Here is a 19,071-nt window from a genome sequence, read left to right as displayed (position 1 = left end):
ATACATGTTACATCAAATACAAGTTCAACAGTGGCCTTAAAAAATGAAAGATTAGGGTGATACTGCTGTCTTTCTACACTCTCATCTTCCTTTGACATAAATAAGTATAATAATAATTTTTACTTGAGAATCTTGCTAGATTTGTACAATATTGTTTCACTGCCCCATTTTCTAAGTCAGAGAGGACTGAGGCACCCTGATACATGTGATTCATGCTGGTACAGCAAGTATATGTTGTTCTTTTATACTCAGAACAGTTAATGCCAATTACAGCTGGAGCAGGTTGTTTGCTAAATAAAGGCAAATTTCCTACGGATTTACTCAATATCACACACTCTGCAGCAGGTGGCATATGCTGTAGCTGTTTCCAAGTTATGTGTGTGCTGTTTGACCATGCTGACATGGTCTCAGACACAGAACATCATTTGAGTTTTTCTTTGTACCCAATCAGTGATATTCATGAAACCTTTAGGATCCCCCTGTATTTAATATTGCACAGCCACTCTGTTGTGTTCATCTTAAATATGCAAAGGGCTTTAAAGTTCCTCAAGAAAATCACCTAAAGTCATAGAATGATTAACTAAATTCTTGGCACCAACTTTCAATGGATCTTGGATTTTGATGATAACTACTGGAAATAACTGAATATGAAGGTGATTTCAGGAAGACTCTCTTCACTTAAAAGAGCCACTTTTCCACAAGAAATTTTGCAGTATTTCTAGCTGATTTTGTAGTCGGGTGTAAAATAAATTATGCCAAAGCCATTATGGAGGTACAGAGAGCACACCTATTATGTATGGCAGCAAACACATTTATATAAGAACAGATTTAGTTCTGAAAAGTCATACTGAAAAAGCTGAGAGAAAGTCAAAGTTATCTGGAGTACTTTTAAGTATGCAACAGATTATTTTTTTCTGACCATATAAGATGAGACAAATAGTATAAGGATATGAAAAATCAATAGCCTTGTGTTTCAATCTTTTTTTAATTGTAAACAAGCATTGTATTTTCATCATCAGAGAAAAGGATTATATGTTCAATAGTGTGTGGTTGTGAGTTACATGAACATAAATAGCTCCTCTGGATTCTTTTCTTGATTTTTTTTCAGTATTTTTTTTTTTTTTTTAAAGAAAGAAAGAAAAAGAAAATGAATACATTATATTGTGAGATAGGATGCTCTGATAATTGTTTAGGAGTAAGTACTGCTTGTGTTTGTGGACTTGCTTTGTCTTTGATAACATTTTCATGGTGGATCACATCTTGGGTTTACTGGGTTTATGGTATACAACAACAGAGATAAGAACATCTAGACTCAGCAGGCAGAGAAGATAGCAACTGTTCCAGTTTCTCAGGTGATGACAGGAGCTCCTCTCTTCCCACAAACAATACTGGGACCTTCTATCAAAACACTGAGAAAACACTAAGGGTGGGATTCATTTGACCATGTCTAGAATTTTACAATGGGTAGCACCTCTGTCTGAGCTAGTCACCCTTTTTAAATCCATGGAGGAAGATAGATGCTTCTTTGATGCAATTGATCTCCTCCTGAAGTACTTATTTAAAACTGACCAGGTGAATCACCACCTGAAAGTTCCTATTTTTTTCCATGCTATTAGAGAAAGCCTGAAATGACTAGGTCAGATACCTGAAATTAGGTGAGATGAATCTGTCACGGTGAGTCATAAAACATATTGAAACTGTAATTAATTTATGTAACAGATTCCACGTTTAGGCAATACTGAGGATGAGGGTGGCTGGGTAAAATTTAATTCCATACCAAATACCTGAGTTTAGTTCTTTAAGTTGTTGGGATCTCTTCCACTCTTATGTTAATTAGCAAGAGGAGCCTGTAGATTTAGAGAGGTTCTCTGTAATCAGCCCCAGGGCATGCTCAGTGGGAGGCCAGCATGCTGGATGGATATGCAGCTGGTTAGACTTGCGTCTATTATTTAACAGGAAAAACATTTTCCACATTTGGTTTCATTGCTGGATCATAAAGCATAGCTGGACTGCAGATCTTCAAACCTGGTGCCACAGAGTTGGGCTACTAGCAAGCAGAATTGCCTGGTATTGAAACAATGTAGTTTTCCCTTCCTTAGAAATGGACTTGATTTAATTAATTATGAATTAGTCATCTTTGTTTCTTCTGAAAAGCTATCATGGAATGAACAGACTGGGCTATGTGACATGTTTTAAAATGTACACTTATAGTAAATATAAAATGACCATGGCCATTTCTCTCCAAGTTTTGCTTAAATCATTGGTAATCTAAAATCTAGCAGTTGTGTAGCATGCTTATAGCACTTTACACCTTCAAAGTATTATGCAAGTAAATCACAACACAACTAAATTTTAGAAGCAATTTTATATTTATAGGGAAAATGAGTTCAAGGGATAATATAGGTCGACCAAGGCCACAGAGGAGTCCGTATCAGAGCATGCATGAGTTTCTGGTCCTATCTATAAAGCTGCCTGTTTCCCCGCCTTTCTTTAACACACATTCTTATATATATGATTTCCAATATAGCATGTCTCTTATGCTTGTTTAAATGTGACTTCCTACAAGACTAACATTTTTTACTAGTAACAGAAGTCTTATTTGTTCATATGAATTTTGAAAGATATTTCTGATTTGACAAGTTCAGTGGTACAGGGTGCTTGCTGTGTTAACACAGTAAAAATTGAATTATTCAATTATTTTCTTCCTGAAGTATAGGAAAATTCTTGTGTCTTAGATACAATTGCAAAGTAACAATGGATAAATGCTGAATTTTTAATGACCACCACTGACTACTATATTAAAGATGAAACTCTGGAGGAATTGTTCACAGGTTTATTATTAGTGGGTACTCTGCTAGAGTAGTGCTACTATGTGTTCAAAACAAAGAAAAGTGATGAATGTTTAGCATTCATTTCACTTAAAAAAAAAAAAAAAAAAAAAAAATCACACCCTGTGCATTATGTGGCATTCCTGAGAAAACTCCATCTGTTATGAATTAAGTGAAATGCTATTTCCTTTACAGTAAAAATAGTGCCATGATTTTTTTCAGTTTTGTAGAGAAAGAAGGATGACATAAGCTCTAGCAGAGATATTTTGCTTTCAGATTCTTCTTTTGAACCCTGCCTGTCTACCACAGCGGCCTGTGGTTCACAAATGGGCTGTGCTCATAGGAGCAGATTATTATATGTATGCCTGCTCAGACAAATACACCTGAAGAGTCTGGCATTTAAATGGAACCCATCACAGAAGAGCTCTAGCTAGGGTCTGACCTTTTTTTGTATAGCTCTCTAATCAGCATGCTAGTTGGTTATTGTTATACTGTGCTATATGGTATGATCTCTGCAGTATATATTTCTCTCTAAAGGGGAAATAGTCACTGTAATATCCATGTATGTATCCTCTGACCTTGACATTTATTTTATATGAAAATATATAAACGTTTAGATTTAGGAGACCAGACAACACTTTCTTGTATTTTATAGAAATGCTTTTAAATAGTTAATTTGGGAAGAAGGTTGAAGAAATAAGTGGGCTAATAGGACTGTTTTGCATTACTATTGTAATACATTTGGCTGCAAAGAGTAGTTCTTAAAAGCAGCAACTGTTCTGCATTGTATTTAAATGGGATGGAAGTAAGCTTTGTCAGTGTATTAGTGGTTTCTGCCAGCCAGAATACAGCTGAGTGCCGCTGTCCTCAGTGAAAGCAGGAGTGAGTATGTTTGGCCTGCATTGTTTCTACAGAGTTGTAGGCACTTGAGATGCTTGAAGGTGGGGTTGTTTCACTTACATTTGTTTCCATTTATACTGTCACTGCTTTTGCCTTTGTGAGATCCGTGGTGTGGATCCAGCTTCCTTCTACTTTCATCATGTTCTCTTCCTCCTTTCCTTTCTGATGGCTAATGTGGTGTAAGAAGAACCTGTTAGGAAATGTGAAGTGTTTAAGGACATATGGTTAGCACTTTGGCCCGGAGACCCAAGCCCATTAGCTTTATAATGGGCTTGTTCTCCAGTAGCTCTGGGGAGTCTAGGCCTTACAATTACATTTGCTCATGTAACTATGAAAAAAGTCCTATAATGTTATGGTAACGTGTTGCTCTTCATTAACAAAACTGAGTGACCTGAGCAGATCCTACCTTCTGTCTGACTGTATACGTGGGGTAAAAGCAGTGTTTCTTTGTGTTTTTATTCTTTTCTAAATCTAGCCTGTTTGTCAGAATAATTCATGATCACATCATACAGATTTGTGCAGGAGGTTATTTCATACAAACTCACATGTTTAGCATATAAAATCACAGACAAAAATCAAGAAATACAGCCATCATTCTTATTGCTTTTTTACTTTTTTTTTTGGTGGGGGGGTGGGGTGGGGGCATGGTTACTGTTGTTCATTATAAATTTCACCTCCAGCAATTTGTTTTTCTTTTCACTTATGCAGAATGTTAGTTCTTTTGAGTCATCCTTGTCATATTTCTTCCCACAGCTAAACGTTACTGTAAGAATTCAAGTCCAACCAGCAGCACAACAAGCAGTTATGCCCCTAGCAGCAGCAGCAATATGAGTTGTGGTGGAGGCAGCAGTGCCAGCAGTACCTGCAGCAAGAGCAGCTTTGACTATACTCATGACATGGAGGCAGCGCACATGGCTGCTACTGCTATTCTGAATCTCTCCACCCGCTGCAGGGAGATGCCTCAGAACCTCTCCACTAAGCCTCAGGATCTCTGTGCAAGGGTAAAAATAAGTAATTCTGTTTGTTGATGAAGATTCATCTTTTCTGCACTAGTTTTGTGCCTTTGATAGAAAGAAGCTTTAGTACAGCTTTAGTACATCTTCCTTTTTATTTTTTTCATTTTCCTCAAAATTAACATAATGTGGTGGCTCTCTTAAGCAGGAAAAAAAAAAAAAAAAGAAAAAAAAGAAAAGAAAAAAAAAAAAAAAAGAGAGAGAAGTATCTCAGGAAATTCCAATCAGTATATAAACTGCTTATACTGATAACATGATAACATGTACTTACTCTTCTCCCCTCCAGCCCCCCTTTTTTTTAATTTGTCTCAGTAGTGAGATCTATAATTATAAAAGATGTTTGAGTTGCTTAAGTGCTCTTAATTTCACTACAGAATTTTTTGCTAAACACTGTCTGATTCATACATTTTATGAAAATATTAAGATTTAATGATGTAATTTCATTTAGAAGCCTAATGTAAGATCTTGTAAAAAGAAAACTGTGGTACTTGTATGCTATGTGTTCCTGTGATATTGCAGTTCTTAAGTCATTGCTTAAGACATTTGAAACAAACAATAAATCCTCCTGTACAGGTGACTTAAAAGGTGCTGAAAAATAGTGCAGGGTCACTGATGATTTGTATGTTCATAGTTTTAATATATTATAAAATTAGAGACAAAAATTATAGATGTTGTTTTTAAGCTTTATATATAAAGAATCACAGAATCACAGAATCAAAGAGAAACAGTGCACTATCAACATTCATTAAAGAGCAGAATACTCATTTTTGAATTATAAACATTAACTTTTGAGTCTGATAGCTGTTGAAAATGATTATTTAACATGCACCAGCAAACAGTACAGTGCTACCTATAGGATACCACTAGATGGCTAAGTAGACAGATGCAGTGCAGAGGAAACGTTTTTAGTGTGCTTATAGCAGAGCTTCTGAGCTGGCAGACATGTTCTGTTCTTCTGCATATAGACAAAGGTTTTCTTGCCCCCATTGTGCAAAGCCGTTCATAACAAACTAAACCCTTAACAGTAGGTATTAGTAATAAAACATAACTTAACCTGGAATGATTCATGACTTTTTTTCAAATGCTTCTTTTTACATTCATTTATTTAATACTGTCTAGGAGGGAAATCTCTTTTTGGCATGTAAACAATATGGTTTTATCAATGCTATGGAAAAAGCTGGAATAAAATGTTTATTATCTTACATGTCAAAAACAGAAGGGGCCTCTTTCCTAATGTTTAACCCTATGTCAAATGGAATAAATGATTCTAAGAGGGGATTGTCCCTTTTTTTTTAAAAAAAAAAAAAAAAAAAGGGTTGCATTCATGGTGTTTTTGTTACTTGAGAGAAAGTTGCTAGACTTATGAGGAGTCAGTAGCATTTACACCACTTTTGAAACCAAATTTCTTGTAGAGTGTTTTATTTCTGAACAAATGAGGGATTCTTTGTGGGCACCTTTATTCTATTTGCTCTTAGTTTTTTAAAATTCATTTTCATTTAAGATGTCTTATTTCCCCTCATCTAATAAAATGGAGAACAATTGTTTGTTTCTATAAAGGGAAAAGTCAGAGCTTGTACTCACAATTTCACAATACTTCAGTTGCCACAAAAATTGTCACAAATATTCTTTTACCCAAATTTATTGATTATAAGAGTTAGTATACAAAATGCCAATACAATTGTATTTGCAGTGAAGGAACTGTGAAATTTGTAGGCATTTTCTCTTTCTAAAACCAAATGGTGTCCAAAAGGACTTCTTTGGGTACCTTACAAAGAAAAGATTTCTTTTTTTTTTTTTTTTTTTTTTCTTTTTTTTTTTTTCTCTGAACACCCAGACAGGTGACAGGACTGGAAACAAGAATTATGCAGATGTTAACTCACAGATACTCAAGATATTCACCTGTCACAGAGTAGACCAAGAACAAAAATACAACGACAAGAAAATATCTTTAGATATTTCTCATTTTCACCCCAAATTTTGCACCTGTTTTCTGGGTGGCAGGAGAGTGTAATGAAGACTCGTCCTGTTCCCCCAAATATCAGATTAGCCATTCAGGAAGCAATCTACTTGAACAGCATTAATGTTGTGTAACAGCATCATGCTATGTGTGGGAGGGGGCTCAATGCTTACAATCTATTCAGGAATGGAAAAGTGTTTTATCATTCTGCTAGGCAATCATATATACTGAAGAACACAAAGAGGTAGCAGTTTAGCAGTTTTAGAGTGTGAAGCTGAATTAACAATATTTTTCTTATTTTAACAGAATCCTGATATGGAAGTCGATGAAAATGGGACCTTGGATCTGAGCATGAATAAGCAGAGGCAGCGAGATGGTTGCTGTACCATTTTGACACCATTGGAGCCAATGTCACCACAACGGCAAGCTGTGATGAATAACCGGTGTTACCAACTGAATGAGGGTGACTGCTGGGACTTGCCAGTGGACTACACTAAAATGAAGCCCAGTAGGATAGATGAAGATGATTCCAAAGAGATTAATGTATGTCTTTTTCATCTATTAGTTCTCATTGTAATCTACTTTTTGTAATTTGTTGCATTTCTGAAAATTGAAGGGAAAGAGGAAACAATAAATAGGTGATAAAAATTGTGGTTTTCTACAAAAGGATCTCTGCTAATTAATCTTTAGAAATATATCATGCTGGCACACATCTGATCTGTGACTAAGTTCCATAAGACAACATTTGAACCATGAATGTGAATCATGTTTTCTAAACAGCATCATCTTGATAACAAACATTTTCTTCAGTAAAGATGTTTTACTATATCCAGATTATTCTACTCCATATAAGCAAGTTGACATAACCATGCAATACGGGGATAATCAGCTCTCAAGGCAAGATATTCCACTGAATTTGAAAACCATAGACAACATGCTGAGTATTTGAAAGGATGTATTACTTAGATATCAATTTAAATAAAAGCAGCAGAGTATATAAACTTTCAACTATTTTAGCTAATCTTGTAGATTACTAACACACTTCTGATAACTCTGTGTGTGAAAGGGTCTGTATTAATGAAATGCTTAGTTTCAAGAATACGTACAAAGAAAGTATATTAGAAACTGGTGTTACTTTTCAATTTAGATACTAAGACAACAGCAAAATCCTTTAAACCGAAGAGGCAAATAAGGAAAACAAGTTAGGGAATTTAACTTAGAATATGTAGGATGTGTTCTGGTGTGAGCCAAAACACTGAAAAAGTCTGCTGAAAAGTTTTAATTGAATTGAAATTGTTCATCAAGCTTCAACCCTTACCCACTCGCATAGTTTACAATACTGCATTCAATATAATTTGGACTTTGAGAGACTTCTGTAGACTGTTCTTTGTTCTTTTCTTTGTTTGTTTGTTTTGTTTTGTTTTGTTTTGTTTTTGTTTTGTTTTGATGGTATAAAATTAGGCTAACTATTTGTGTGTGACTTACCTCTTGCCTATTTTAATTAAAACTTAAATCTGTTTTCCCAAACTTTGAAACTTACATTAAAGAAGCATTTTCACTAGGTATACTGAATACATTCTAGTTCCAGTGTTAGTCACAATTTTGCTATTAATTTCACTGAAATTAGGAAATCTGTCATTATTAAGGAAATGCGAGGTAAAACCTACAGTATGAAGTGTTTATCAGAGCAAGCAGATCACCACATTTCTACTACGGTTTTTATAGCACCATCTTCAGGAATCTCTAAATCAATGCATTCAGCCACTTCATTCCTGAAATAGATGCTTTTGAATTTCTGAATACACCAATAAAGTTAATTATAAATTATATAATTATATAATTTTCCAGACTCCAAATTGAAATTCTGTGAGCAGATGTTAAGATTGTTCCTGTTTCATCTTTGACTTGTTCTAAAATGTTAAAAAATATTATTTAAGATGGCTTTTTGATGCTGCATTTAGTCTTTTTTCCTGTTCCTCAATTTTTCAGTGACTTTAGAAAAAAAAATCAGTTCTTTTCAAGGAAAATATTATGACAGTTATATAGAAAGCTGGGGTTTGCCTTTTTTTTCTTTCCTAATAACATAACCTAATTAATTTCTATATATTGTGAAGTCTGCATAAAAATGTCTAAGTACTATTTAAAGGTTTAATAGGTGAAAGTATATAAAATAATTTAGTTATTTTTTCTCTGACAGACTAGGTTAAAGAAGGAGATAGTGTTTGATGACTGTGCTTTATTTTATGTAAGTTGTAACATCACCTATTTGAAACTGATTCTCATATATTTGCCGGTAGCCAGAAGATTTGGATCCTTTCCAAGAGGCCCTTGAAGAAAGAAGGTATCCTGGTGAAGTTACAATCCCAAGTCCTAAACCCAAATACCCTCAATGCAAAGAGAGCAAAAAGGATTTAATAACGTAAGCATAATGTGAGGTGAAATTATTTTTCTCCTTTTAAACTTTTCTCTCTTTGTCTTCTTTTAAACAAACGAGTACATATACGCCTTGCAGTATGAGCATGCAACATTTGCAGCATATAAATGTTTCAAACTGCCAGTTAAGCAAAGTGAGAAGCTAATGTGTATTTGCTTGTTCTTAATGATGCTATATTGTATTGAGACGCCATTTTCATTTAATCCTGTTCATTTTGCAGCTTTTCGATTAGGATGCTTAAAACCCCTTGCAGTCATTGCAGCTAAACTGGAAACAATGAAACTTTTAAAAGTTTTTTTTTTTTTTTTTTTTTTTTTAACATACTTACTATTTTGGCTGTTTTTGTTTTTGTTTGGTGGCAGATGTCCAACACCAGGGTGTGATGGGAGTGGTCATGTGACTGGTAATTACGCCTCACATAGAAGGTGTGACTTCATTTTTTTCATGGTGGATTCTGTCTTTTCAATTTATTGTTTTCAGCTTACCTCAACAATGCTGTCAAAGTAAAATGTTGAACTATGTGTTAACCCTTTGAGTAATATATGTTGATCTTAAAAGCATGCTAATTTGTGTGTTGTATAAACGTCTTTTATTTTTAAATAGATTACTAAAATTTCCAAAGTATTCTTAAGCATTTAAGTAGTTAACCCAGGAACCACAAATATTTTTGTTACATTTTACTAGTTAATAGAGAAACAAAAAACAAACAAACAAAAAAGAACATTTATAGTATGTAATTTTGGAAGTAATGTTGATATCTAAATATATTCAGAGGGTTAACTATATTACAAATTTCAATATTACAGCACTTGCCCCATCGCTTTTCTGCATTACAAACTTTTACTTTTTAATTTTTATGTTGTGTTTGTTTGAAAGTGTTCAGTTAATAAGAAGATTAACTTACTTGTCTGTTCTACCATGTCTTACAGTTTATCTGGCTGTCCCTTGGCTGACAAAAGCATTCGAAGTATGCTGGCCACAAGCTCACAAGAACTCAAGTAAGATATAAAAAAACAAATATTTTCTTTATAAATATTTATTTGACCACAAACTGTGTATAGTTACATCAGAAATTAGAAACACTATGTGTCTGGAGACCTGCTCGATGATGCAGAGGGAGTTGATCCATGCTTGGAAAGTATGTGAATTCTCTAGAAATTCCACACAGACTGGGTCTGTGCATAAGTCTGATGACATAGTATTTTCTTTTGTGTATTCATTAAGTGATAGGGGTGGAATGTTTAAACTAGATATTTAAACTCCTGTTCATTTTTTTTCTGGACATTCGAGCTTACTAGTTAGAACAGAAAAATCTCATGGGATTAGACTAATGAAACACTTCTGATTACACAACTAGTAAAATGGTGTAGCTTCTCAGAGTTAGACTGGAAGGGAGAGCAATCTGCTTATTCCAAATGTTTGCATAATCTTCCCCAGGTTTGTATCACTGTTAACAGCTTAATGCATTTTCTCATTTGACTATGTTTTTTAGTGTCTAGTTAGTTATTCCCCTATTTAACACACATTCTTTCAAATTTCCTTGCAGTTATTTGGAATGACATTTGTGAGCTATGAAAGTTAGAGAATTGTGAGACTTAGCTTTGATCTGTCTTCCTGCACCATATGTTTGATTGGAATTCTGTATGTGGAAGAACTATAGCATTTCTCTGTGCTATGAGTTAGTGGTATTCCTGAGATGGTAGTATGGGTAACATGGAAGATGTTCACAAATAACAAGAGAAAACTGAGTAGGGAAAATATGAATGAATAGCTTATGCTACTACAAATAAACAATATTCTGTCTTTACCATACATGAGTGCCTTAATTAACATTACTCGAGTTCAGTACTTGGATGAAAAATAATAATAATAATTAAAAAAAAAAAAAAAAACAATAACAACAACAACAACAAAACTAACTCATGGGAAAGATGAGAAAGCAATCAAGAGAAAGCTACTGAAAGCTACTGAAGTTAGCTTTCTTTCTAGTTTTATCTAATTTAGTCACTAATTGCAAACAATAGGAACAAAAATCACATGTATTACCTCTCCAGTCGAAACTATCTTTTCTGAACAACCAGTTCAGATCATGGTAGTATCTGCTGCTACAAGGCTATGTGATATGCCAGTGGAAAGGCTGTAAATGAGATCAAAGAACATATATAAGTATAAGCAGAATACAGGCAAATAACCCAGAGAAACTCGGATTTGGGCCTGTATTTTGGGTTGGGACGGGTCAAGTAGTTCAAGAAACTGTAATTACATAAACAAAGCATAGACAAGACTGTTGAAGCTGCGTGAATAATACTTTAAGCACATACTTTGATGCTCTAACCATTTATAAAATTTACACTTGAGTTGGGAAAGTGCTCCTGAATTATCCCATCTCCTCTAATTTTCTAAAGCATCTATAGTCAAGCCTACCCAATACAGACCAGAGTGAATAAAAGATAGATTGAACTTGAGTTCCAATAATTTTTCATGCTATTCTCTTTACCTATTGCGAGTTTTGCCTACGCAAAGAGAACAAGATTAATACATACTTAAAATTACAAGTTTAGGTTAACATCCATGATTATTTAGCAGTTATCATAGTACCCAATGAATACATTAAAACTCTGTTAGATTAATTCAAAAGTCAGGAAATGAGAGAATTTTAAATAGGCTAACTTAACTTGATTCTCTTTTGCGTTTTCATTACAAGGCAATCCTTCAGTTTCTGATCATATGTTTTTCCACAGGACAACAAATAATGTTGCACAGGACAGCCAGTAGTCACTGCATAAACAACTAATGTATTTCCTCTATATTCTTCATTATCCCATGTGTGGCCCCGTCTGTTATCCACTGCACTTTTCTCAAACTGTACTCTCAGATTATATCTACTAATTCACTCACATATTTGTCACTACCATTGCATCTGAGTGTTTCTTAATTAACATATCTTGGTTATAAGGGGATTCATTTATTTTCACCTGCAATTATACATTGAAATAAGTCAGGGTTGGTATTATCACTAATTTAAAGACAGAAAACTTAAACACGTAATTTTGATAGCTCAATTTGAGACATCTAGGACTCAGTTTGTCAGGGTTCTTCATGATATATAGAACTGTATATGCTGAAAGTTAAATACCCATTGAATTCTCTTGAAGCTGTAGGAATTCGTCAGCTCTATACATTGAGTCTTTGACCATCTGTGAAAAGGAATGAGCTATATAAAAAAAGCAGAATAGAGTCCAGTGTTCCAGAACAGCAACAGGAATATCCTTTCTCCTCCTCCTCAGACTCTTTATTCAGTCCCAGCTTCCACTTTGCCCATTCACTCTGTCTTGTTTTCTTTATCATTTTTTTTCTACATTACTCTGTCTCAAGCTCCTTGTCTAATCAGCCCATACGTCTCCATCATATTCATATTTTTATTGTTCTCTGCCTCTTAGCCATCATGCTGAAATTAGTACAAAGAAATGTATTCAAAAACAGGGAAGTGGGAATCCTATGGATGACAGCATCCTTTATACAACTTTCATTTCTGCTCTTGTTCTCTACCTAATGGCAGAGAAGATGTGATCATGTAAATGATTATGTATATGCACGAAGCAGCTAAACCAAAGCTACATAAGCAACTTTGATTTGGGAATTTTTAACTGTGAAGTACTTCATTTACATTTGTTATATTTTCATGTGTGAGGTTTGCGGGTATAATTTCCTTGCTTTTAAAAAGAGCAAGCTGAAAAGAAGCACAACTCCCATAATGTGGGATCCTCCTGGCACTCTGTCAGGCCACTAGCATCATGAGAACTTTTGGAATCTGCTACGCAGGTCAACTGAATTACTGTGATAGTAAACAGCAGTAAAAGGTATAACATTCTGCCTGGATTGGCACCAGAAAGAGGTGGGAACTTTGCTAACGTGTTTCATACATATTTGCTGATAGCAGAAGAGTAGTGAGTATCAGTGAGTATCTCTAAAGCCTCAGGTTTTAGAGAGAAATATATACACACTATTTGCCTGTATCCCAGGCTGAGTTCCCTTCTGTCCTGTTCCTTCCAATCTGTACTGTTCCTCTCTCTTCATATTTTGTTCCTCGTTCTGATTTTCATATAGTTATTTCCAGTCATCCATAAAGACCTCATCCTTTGTAAAATTTCTGGAAAATATTTATCTAACATGTGAGGTATAGCGAACAATTGGTAGTGCAGTAGAAGAGATGATAATATAGGGATTGAATTTCTGAACTGCAGTTCAGAAATTGCATATTGTGGGATGCATATTGCATATTCAGAAAGTGCATATTGTGGGATGATTTCATAATTTTATCACTTTGCCATGCATAGCTCATGTAGAAAATATTGCATATGTGCTAGTATAGCTTTCATATCACATTCTACAAACCCACAATATTATTGTGTGTACTTTAACAATACACACAAATCATGTATAACGCACCTTCCTAACTAGAATTCTGCTAGCACTCAGATTTTTTTTAAGACCTAACTGAAATTAAAAATAGCAGACACTGGAGACTTCAGATAATGTTCATATTCTATTCCTAATCAAAGTAACAGGAGAATCTGTAAAGCTTAGAGAAAAAATATTTTGCTGAATAATTATGTTCACTGTATTGCCTTTTGGTTATTGTGGTTCTATAAGCTCCATCACCTACATTTCCTGGCTACGAGAAAAGTAATGTTGTGACTTTCAATTAAATTGTTCCAAGGTTGTCCTGATTATTCCTTGTCAACCATACTTTGCTGATATAAGGCTTCTTGATTTGGGTTACTGAGCAGATTGTGTGATTCTCTTCTTTGACCGAAAGTCCGACTGAAAACTTGAGTCTTTGTGCATAGTTTGTTGACAGGCCAAAGCAGTTACACAGTCTGGTCAATGATCTCATTGACATAACAAAACAGAAATAGCAAAATATTCTATGTGGTTTGAATTCTCAGTTACTGGTGTAGTAAAAAGGATGTCAACAGCTTTAAGGGTCTCTGAAGAAATTAATGCCTGTCAAGAATACAAGCCTTTCCAACATTAAGATTTGAATTATAATGCTTGTAAAAAGCAAATTATTTTTAAAAGATCTAGTAATGCTATATAGACGAGTAAACTTGACTATCATGGGAAAGCAATTAACAGCCCACCTAGTGACAGCTACCAATATTAAAATATTCATAAATTAAATCCAGTTTACCTAGAGGCCTTTCCTCATCATTTTTCCTTATTAGCTTCTTTTCATAGAAGTTCTTCCTAACACTTACAGTTGTTTCAGAACTGTAATCCCATTGTAGAATTATAAATACTATAAAAGGCAACATTTAAAGCTCTTTTAATTTTATTTAAAATAAAAAAAGATGTTTTAAAATAAATGTTTTGATGATCAGTAAATCAATCCCAGACAAAATGCATCATGCTGACAGAGAACATTTATACTCAGAGAACTGGCAGCCCATTAACCAGAGAACCTGATTCCAGAGAGTCCATGGAAATGACAAAATTAGTTCTGATCCTACTTTGATGCAAAAATACTGATACTTCTTAAAAAGGTAACTAAACTTTATCTTGCACTACTGTGGAACTGACTGTCAGATTATCAACATTTACCCTTTGTCTTTTGGGTCAGTTTTCTTACAGGAAATTACATTAGTGCTTATATTAAAGATTCTGAACCTCAGAAAGATTTCCAGTTCAACCAAGTGCCTACGAGTCTGGATACATGGATGATATATAATACTCCCATTACTTCAGAACCCAAACATCCATGTCTTTATGTAGATTTTGCATGTCATTATTGTTTCTGTGGAGGACATCTTTTGGCATTACCCTACAGCACTTACAGGGAGGAGGACAGTCTCATTTCATGCAATATGGCCTGAAATAAAGCCTATGCAATGAAGCCTGAAAGCATTTCTTTTCCACTTTTTTTCTTAACTGGAAGTTAGGAACTCAGTCTGGTTTTGTGCATTCTCTAAAATAAAGAAAGATTTTGAATTTATGTGCCTCCTTCTCTCCCTGTCACTCTGCACTAGTTTTCATATCTTGGTGGTCATCCTCTACTCTTTCTCTTATATTCCCTTTAGCCTTGTCTCCCCATTCCCAGTTGTGTCATCCTAGCATTGTCTTTCACTAAGTCCAAATGGAAAAATGAGCTTCTCTAAAGCTCTCCTTGACTTAAAAGGTTCACCACAACTTTTCAAGGAGGAATAACTACATGCAGTACCCTTTTCTGGATAGAAAGGATTAGCTTAGCTCAGTTATAGGAAAAATCTTCCATGTTAGTATAACTTTAAATATTCACTTTTTATTGGTTTACTAAGTAATTTTACTGCAGTTTTCTCAGCAAAAACTGGCAACTGGAAGAAGGGATATCCTCACAGATTTGGATTTTTTATTTATAATGATTAATATATAAAATCAAATAGTACCAGAAAAGAAGTAATATTTGCTTCCTCAATTCAGTCATCTGGAAAAAAATAAATAAATAAATATAATAAGCCTTCTCCAAATACAGAATTGAAATGTAGAGACAAAAATAAATAGGATAATTAATAAAACACTGTGGAAACACTCCCATCTTTAGACAAATAACGAGACTATTTAGACAGATAACGAGACTATTAGTGGGCATTGATCAGTACCTATCCTCTTTAAACTTTGATAGCTCTCCCAATACACAGTCACTTTTTCTAGTCAGAACAGTTATTTCTGCAGAGATCTATTTAGCTGCTGAAGTGGTTCCTCCACCTACATCCCGTGTTTGCCACTTGAGATAAAATTTTACTTTTTACATGAAGGAAATTCACTGCCTGGGTGTATATTTGTTGCTTCATCTGTACAGGAGTACTACCTCTTGCCTTGCCTTGCCTTGCCTTGCTTTGCCTTGCCCTTGCCCTTGCCTTGCCTTGCCTTCCCATTCCTTTCCCTTCCTTTCCTTTTCCTGCTTAGACTGAATCTGTCCTCTTATAAGAACTCAGCAAGACTGACATTTCGAAGGCTGTGACCCATTATACAGTTTTCACTCATTTTTCTCTTAGAAAACTACTCTTTGTTTCAAGAGTAATAATCACTTCCATTCATGTTATCCTTTTTTTTTTTTTTTTCCCTTTCCCTATTTTTCTGCTGTTCATCTTTTTTTTTTTTTTTTAATTATTATTATTATTATTATGTGGGAAACTCAGTAGAAGTTGCCATTTAAATTTTTCTTGAATACTAAAGTTGTTGTGCCTAGTAAGTGATTTTATGTTACAATTCAATACTTGATGCTAAGTAAGTATTCTTTGACTCTTCAAATAATTTTTTAAGTTTCTTGATGTTTTATCTAATTTCTATATGGAAAATGTGATTGCAAGGACCAGACATGATGTATTTGGTGTAATGTTAAAAATGACTAGAGCAAGTCATTTGTAAAGAATAGTATTTTATTAACTTGTCTGCAATGTTATGGTAAAATAAACTACAGTTTACAATGTGTTATTAAATTGCAAGTTAGTGTGAAAATCTAATTTAAATTATTAAAAACAAAACCAAGGAACATAGATCCCTAATATTAGTTCCCCTTTAAGGAATAATCTTTCCCATTTTGTTCAACTAGATCCTTGGGCCAAGTGAAATTAGGAATCTCATGTGGTTTCAGTGGGTTTTTTTTGCATTTTTGTTTCCTGTATTTATTGCAGATTTCCACTTGGATACCTTATCTTTGATGGCAGCATGCATGCCTGGCCAGAACAGAACACCTTGGGCTCTGTTCCTGCACTTCTCAATACTCAAATGGGCACTGTAGGTTATACCTAGCATTTCCAACCTCATGTTGTGTGGTGTTATGATAATGTCCTTTGTATAGAAACCCATCATCTGCAGCAACCTCATCTCTATAGTCGCAATAAGTTTTACATATGGAAGTGGCTGGGCTTTTTTCTGTTAGAATAACTCATTCAGACTCTGGTAAGGTTGAGTCATTCCATTTTTCTCACTTAATTTTGTCAACTTTTGTCTCCAAAATGAAAAATACTTGAGTTCTGTTTACATAAGACCCTTCATCATTGTTTTCATCACTGAAAGGTAGTCTTAAAAGCATGTACTCTCTAAAAAGCTCCTTATAAGTCATCTGCATATCAGTACCTCTGATACTGTGAAATGTTCCATGCAGGCACAAAATTGTTTGCATGAAGCACCTTGCAGAATCAGGGCCTTAGCAAGTTTTCAATACCATGAAACACTCTGGAATTAGAGGCTTTAATGTGCACAATGGCATTTAAAATACTCAAATAGTTTATGGCCTCTTTCTTCTCTATGCACTTAATTATTTAAAATAAAAGATATGCTAGCCATACATCTGCTGCTGTTTGGATTATAATCAGTGTTTTAAAGCCTTTGCCTTTTAGTTGGAACCTGGAATAGTCTCAATTCAGATGAATGTTGACTGAATTAGAATAATTTTTTTTCAGACAACCTGTATGAAGAATCTAAAGTTTGTTTTCAAAAAGAATGTAAGCACTGGGAATCCACATCCCTGCAACTTCTATATCCCTAACTTTGAAAGTGGAATTTAGTGTCTGCAATAAACTTAAACAGTTTTGAAGATGCTACCCTTAGTTCCAAGACTCTTCACTAATCAACAGTTATTTGAGTGTGAATGCTTATTTGGTGATTCATTTTAATTTTCAAAAATTTTCTCTTGTCAGTCATTCCAGTGCCATTCTGTGCAGTCCCTAAGCAGCTATTCTGAGAGGAGCACTTAATTGTGATTAATTATCAATGAGTTTGCTCAGTTATGTTAACATGCCCAATGAATCTCTCTAAGGCCTTCTTGTTTTGGAGTCTTTCCATTTGTACAGTTACCTCTGCCTTCTTTGGGTTTGGTCATATCTCTTTGTCATTGAATGTGTCCTACATAATTAATCTCATTCAGCCTGGCATTTGCTTGTATTCAATTCAAGGGTCTTTTCTTTGGCACAATTTGGTTATTGTGCAAACTCCCATTGTGATGTTGACCATTTTTTGCTTCAAACCAACAGATCATAACCAATTGCTCATTCCATCCAGATCCGCAAAGATCTGCAACATGATGCTGTGGTATATCCCAAGTGCTGAGGCAATCCCCATGGGAAGTTGCGTAAACTACACGGTTGCTAAAAGGGGAAATAAAAGTGCAGTGTTTTGCACTTTCTGTGTTTGGTCAGACTTGCCAAAACCCTTAATATATACCACAAAATAAAAGTAATATTGTCACTTGAAGTCCTAAATATGATTGCCTGGATCCTCAGTTGGTGTAAATTAGCATAGCTCCATTGCCTTCAGTGGAGTTACGCTAAAATACAACAGTGATGATCTGGGCAGATGCCCTCAGCTGCTCTCTTGGGTTAGCATTCATGTTTGATTGCCTTATTTAAATCTTTGAAGGTACAAAATCCCTTGCATTGTTTGGTTTCTTAGAGTGGCCAATTGCTAACTCGATTACTTGGTGTCTGTATCTGCACAGTAACATCTAATTTTGCCATGTGGTTAAGTTCACCCCTTTATTTTTTATCTAATTGCTATTGGGACTTTATGTGGCACACATTTTTTGCAGCACTGTAGTTTCTATATCAATGTTTTATATCCCTAAAATATCCCATATCCCTCATAAACACCTCATCATAACCTTATTTTACAATATTTTTGTATTCCCAGTAAGTGGAATTTACATTTGCTCATCTGCATGTAAAAATTGCTCTTCTACCCTAACACACAGAGAATTTCCACTGCTTCAAAGTCTACTGGTTTCTCTCCTACAGATAACACTGTGCTCTTTCAGCATGGGCTTATTTGGTGTACACTATGTGAAACAACCTTTGATTTTGAGGGATGTGTTAGCACTGGCCATCATTAATTAGTTTTATAATGTGTAAGCTCGACTGTGCTTACACTGCACTCAGCTCCAGCAGTATCTGTTTTCTGTAA

The 19,071-nt window shown here is 34.7% G+C and overlaps 1 protein-coding gene across 3 annotated transcripts in view; it reads left to right on the top strand.

The window, feature by feature from the left end:
- Positions 1-19,071, top strand: part of MYT1L (myelin transcription factor 1 like) — a gene marked incomplete at both ends in the record, with an annotated part of 132,311 nt that overhangs the window by 65,027 nt on the left and 48,213 nt on the right. For all 3 annotated transcript variants that reach the window (XM_084283981.1, XM_084283980.1, XM_084283982.1), the window contains 4 exons: positions 4,482-4,729; positions 7,005-7,241; positions 8,996-9,117; positions 10,062-10,130. In XM_084283981.1, the coding sequence (XP_084140107.1) occupies positions 4,482-4,729; positions 7,005-7,241; positions 8,996-9,117; positions 10,062-10,130 (676 nt within the window). The remainder of the gene's footprint in view (positions 1-4,481; positions 4,730-7,004; positions 7,242-8,995; positions 9,118-10,061; positions 10,131-19,071) is intronic.

This window comes from Netta rufina (genome assembly GCF_964035555.1).
Source record: "Netta rufina genome assembly, chromosome: 3".
In the NCBI taxonomy this organism is placed as follows: domain Eukaryota; kingdom Metazoa; phylum Chordata; class Aves; order Anseriformes; family Anatidae; genus Netta; species Netta rufina.
The sequence above is the reverse complement of the archived record's forward strand: the minus strand, read 5'-3'. Positions and strand labels throughout refer to the sequence as shown.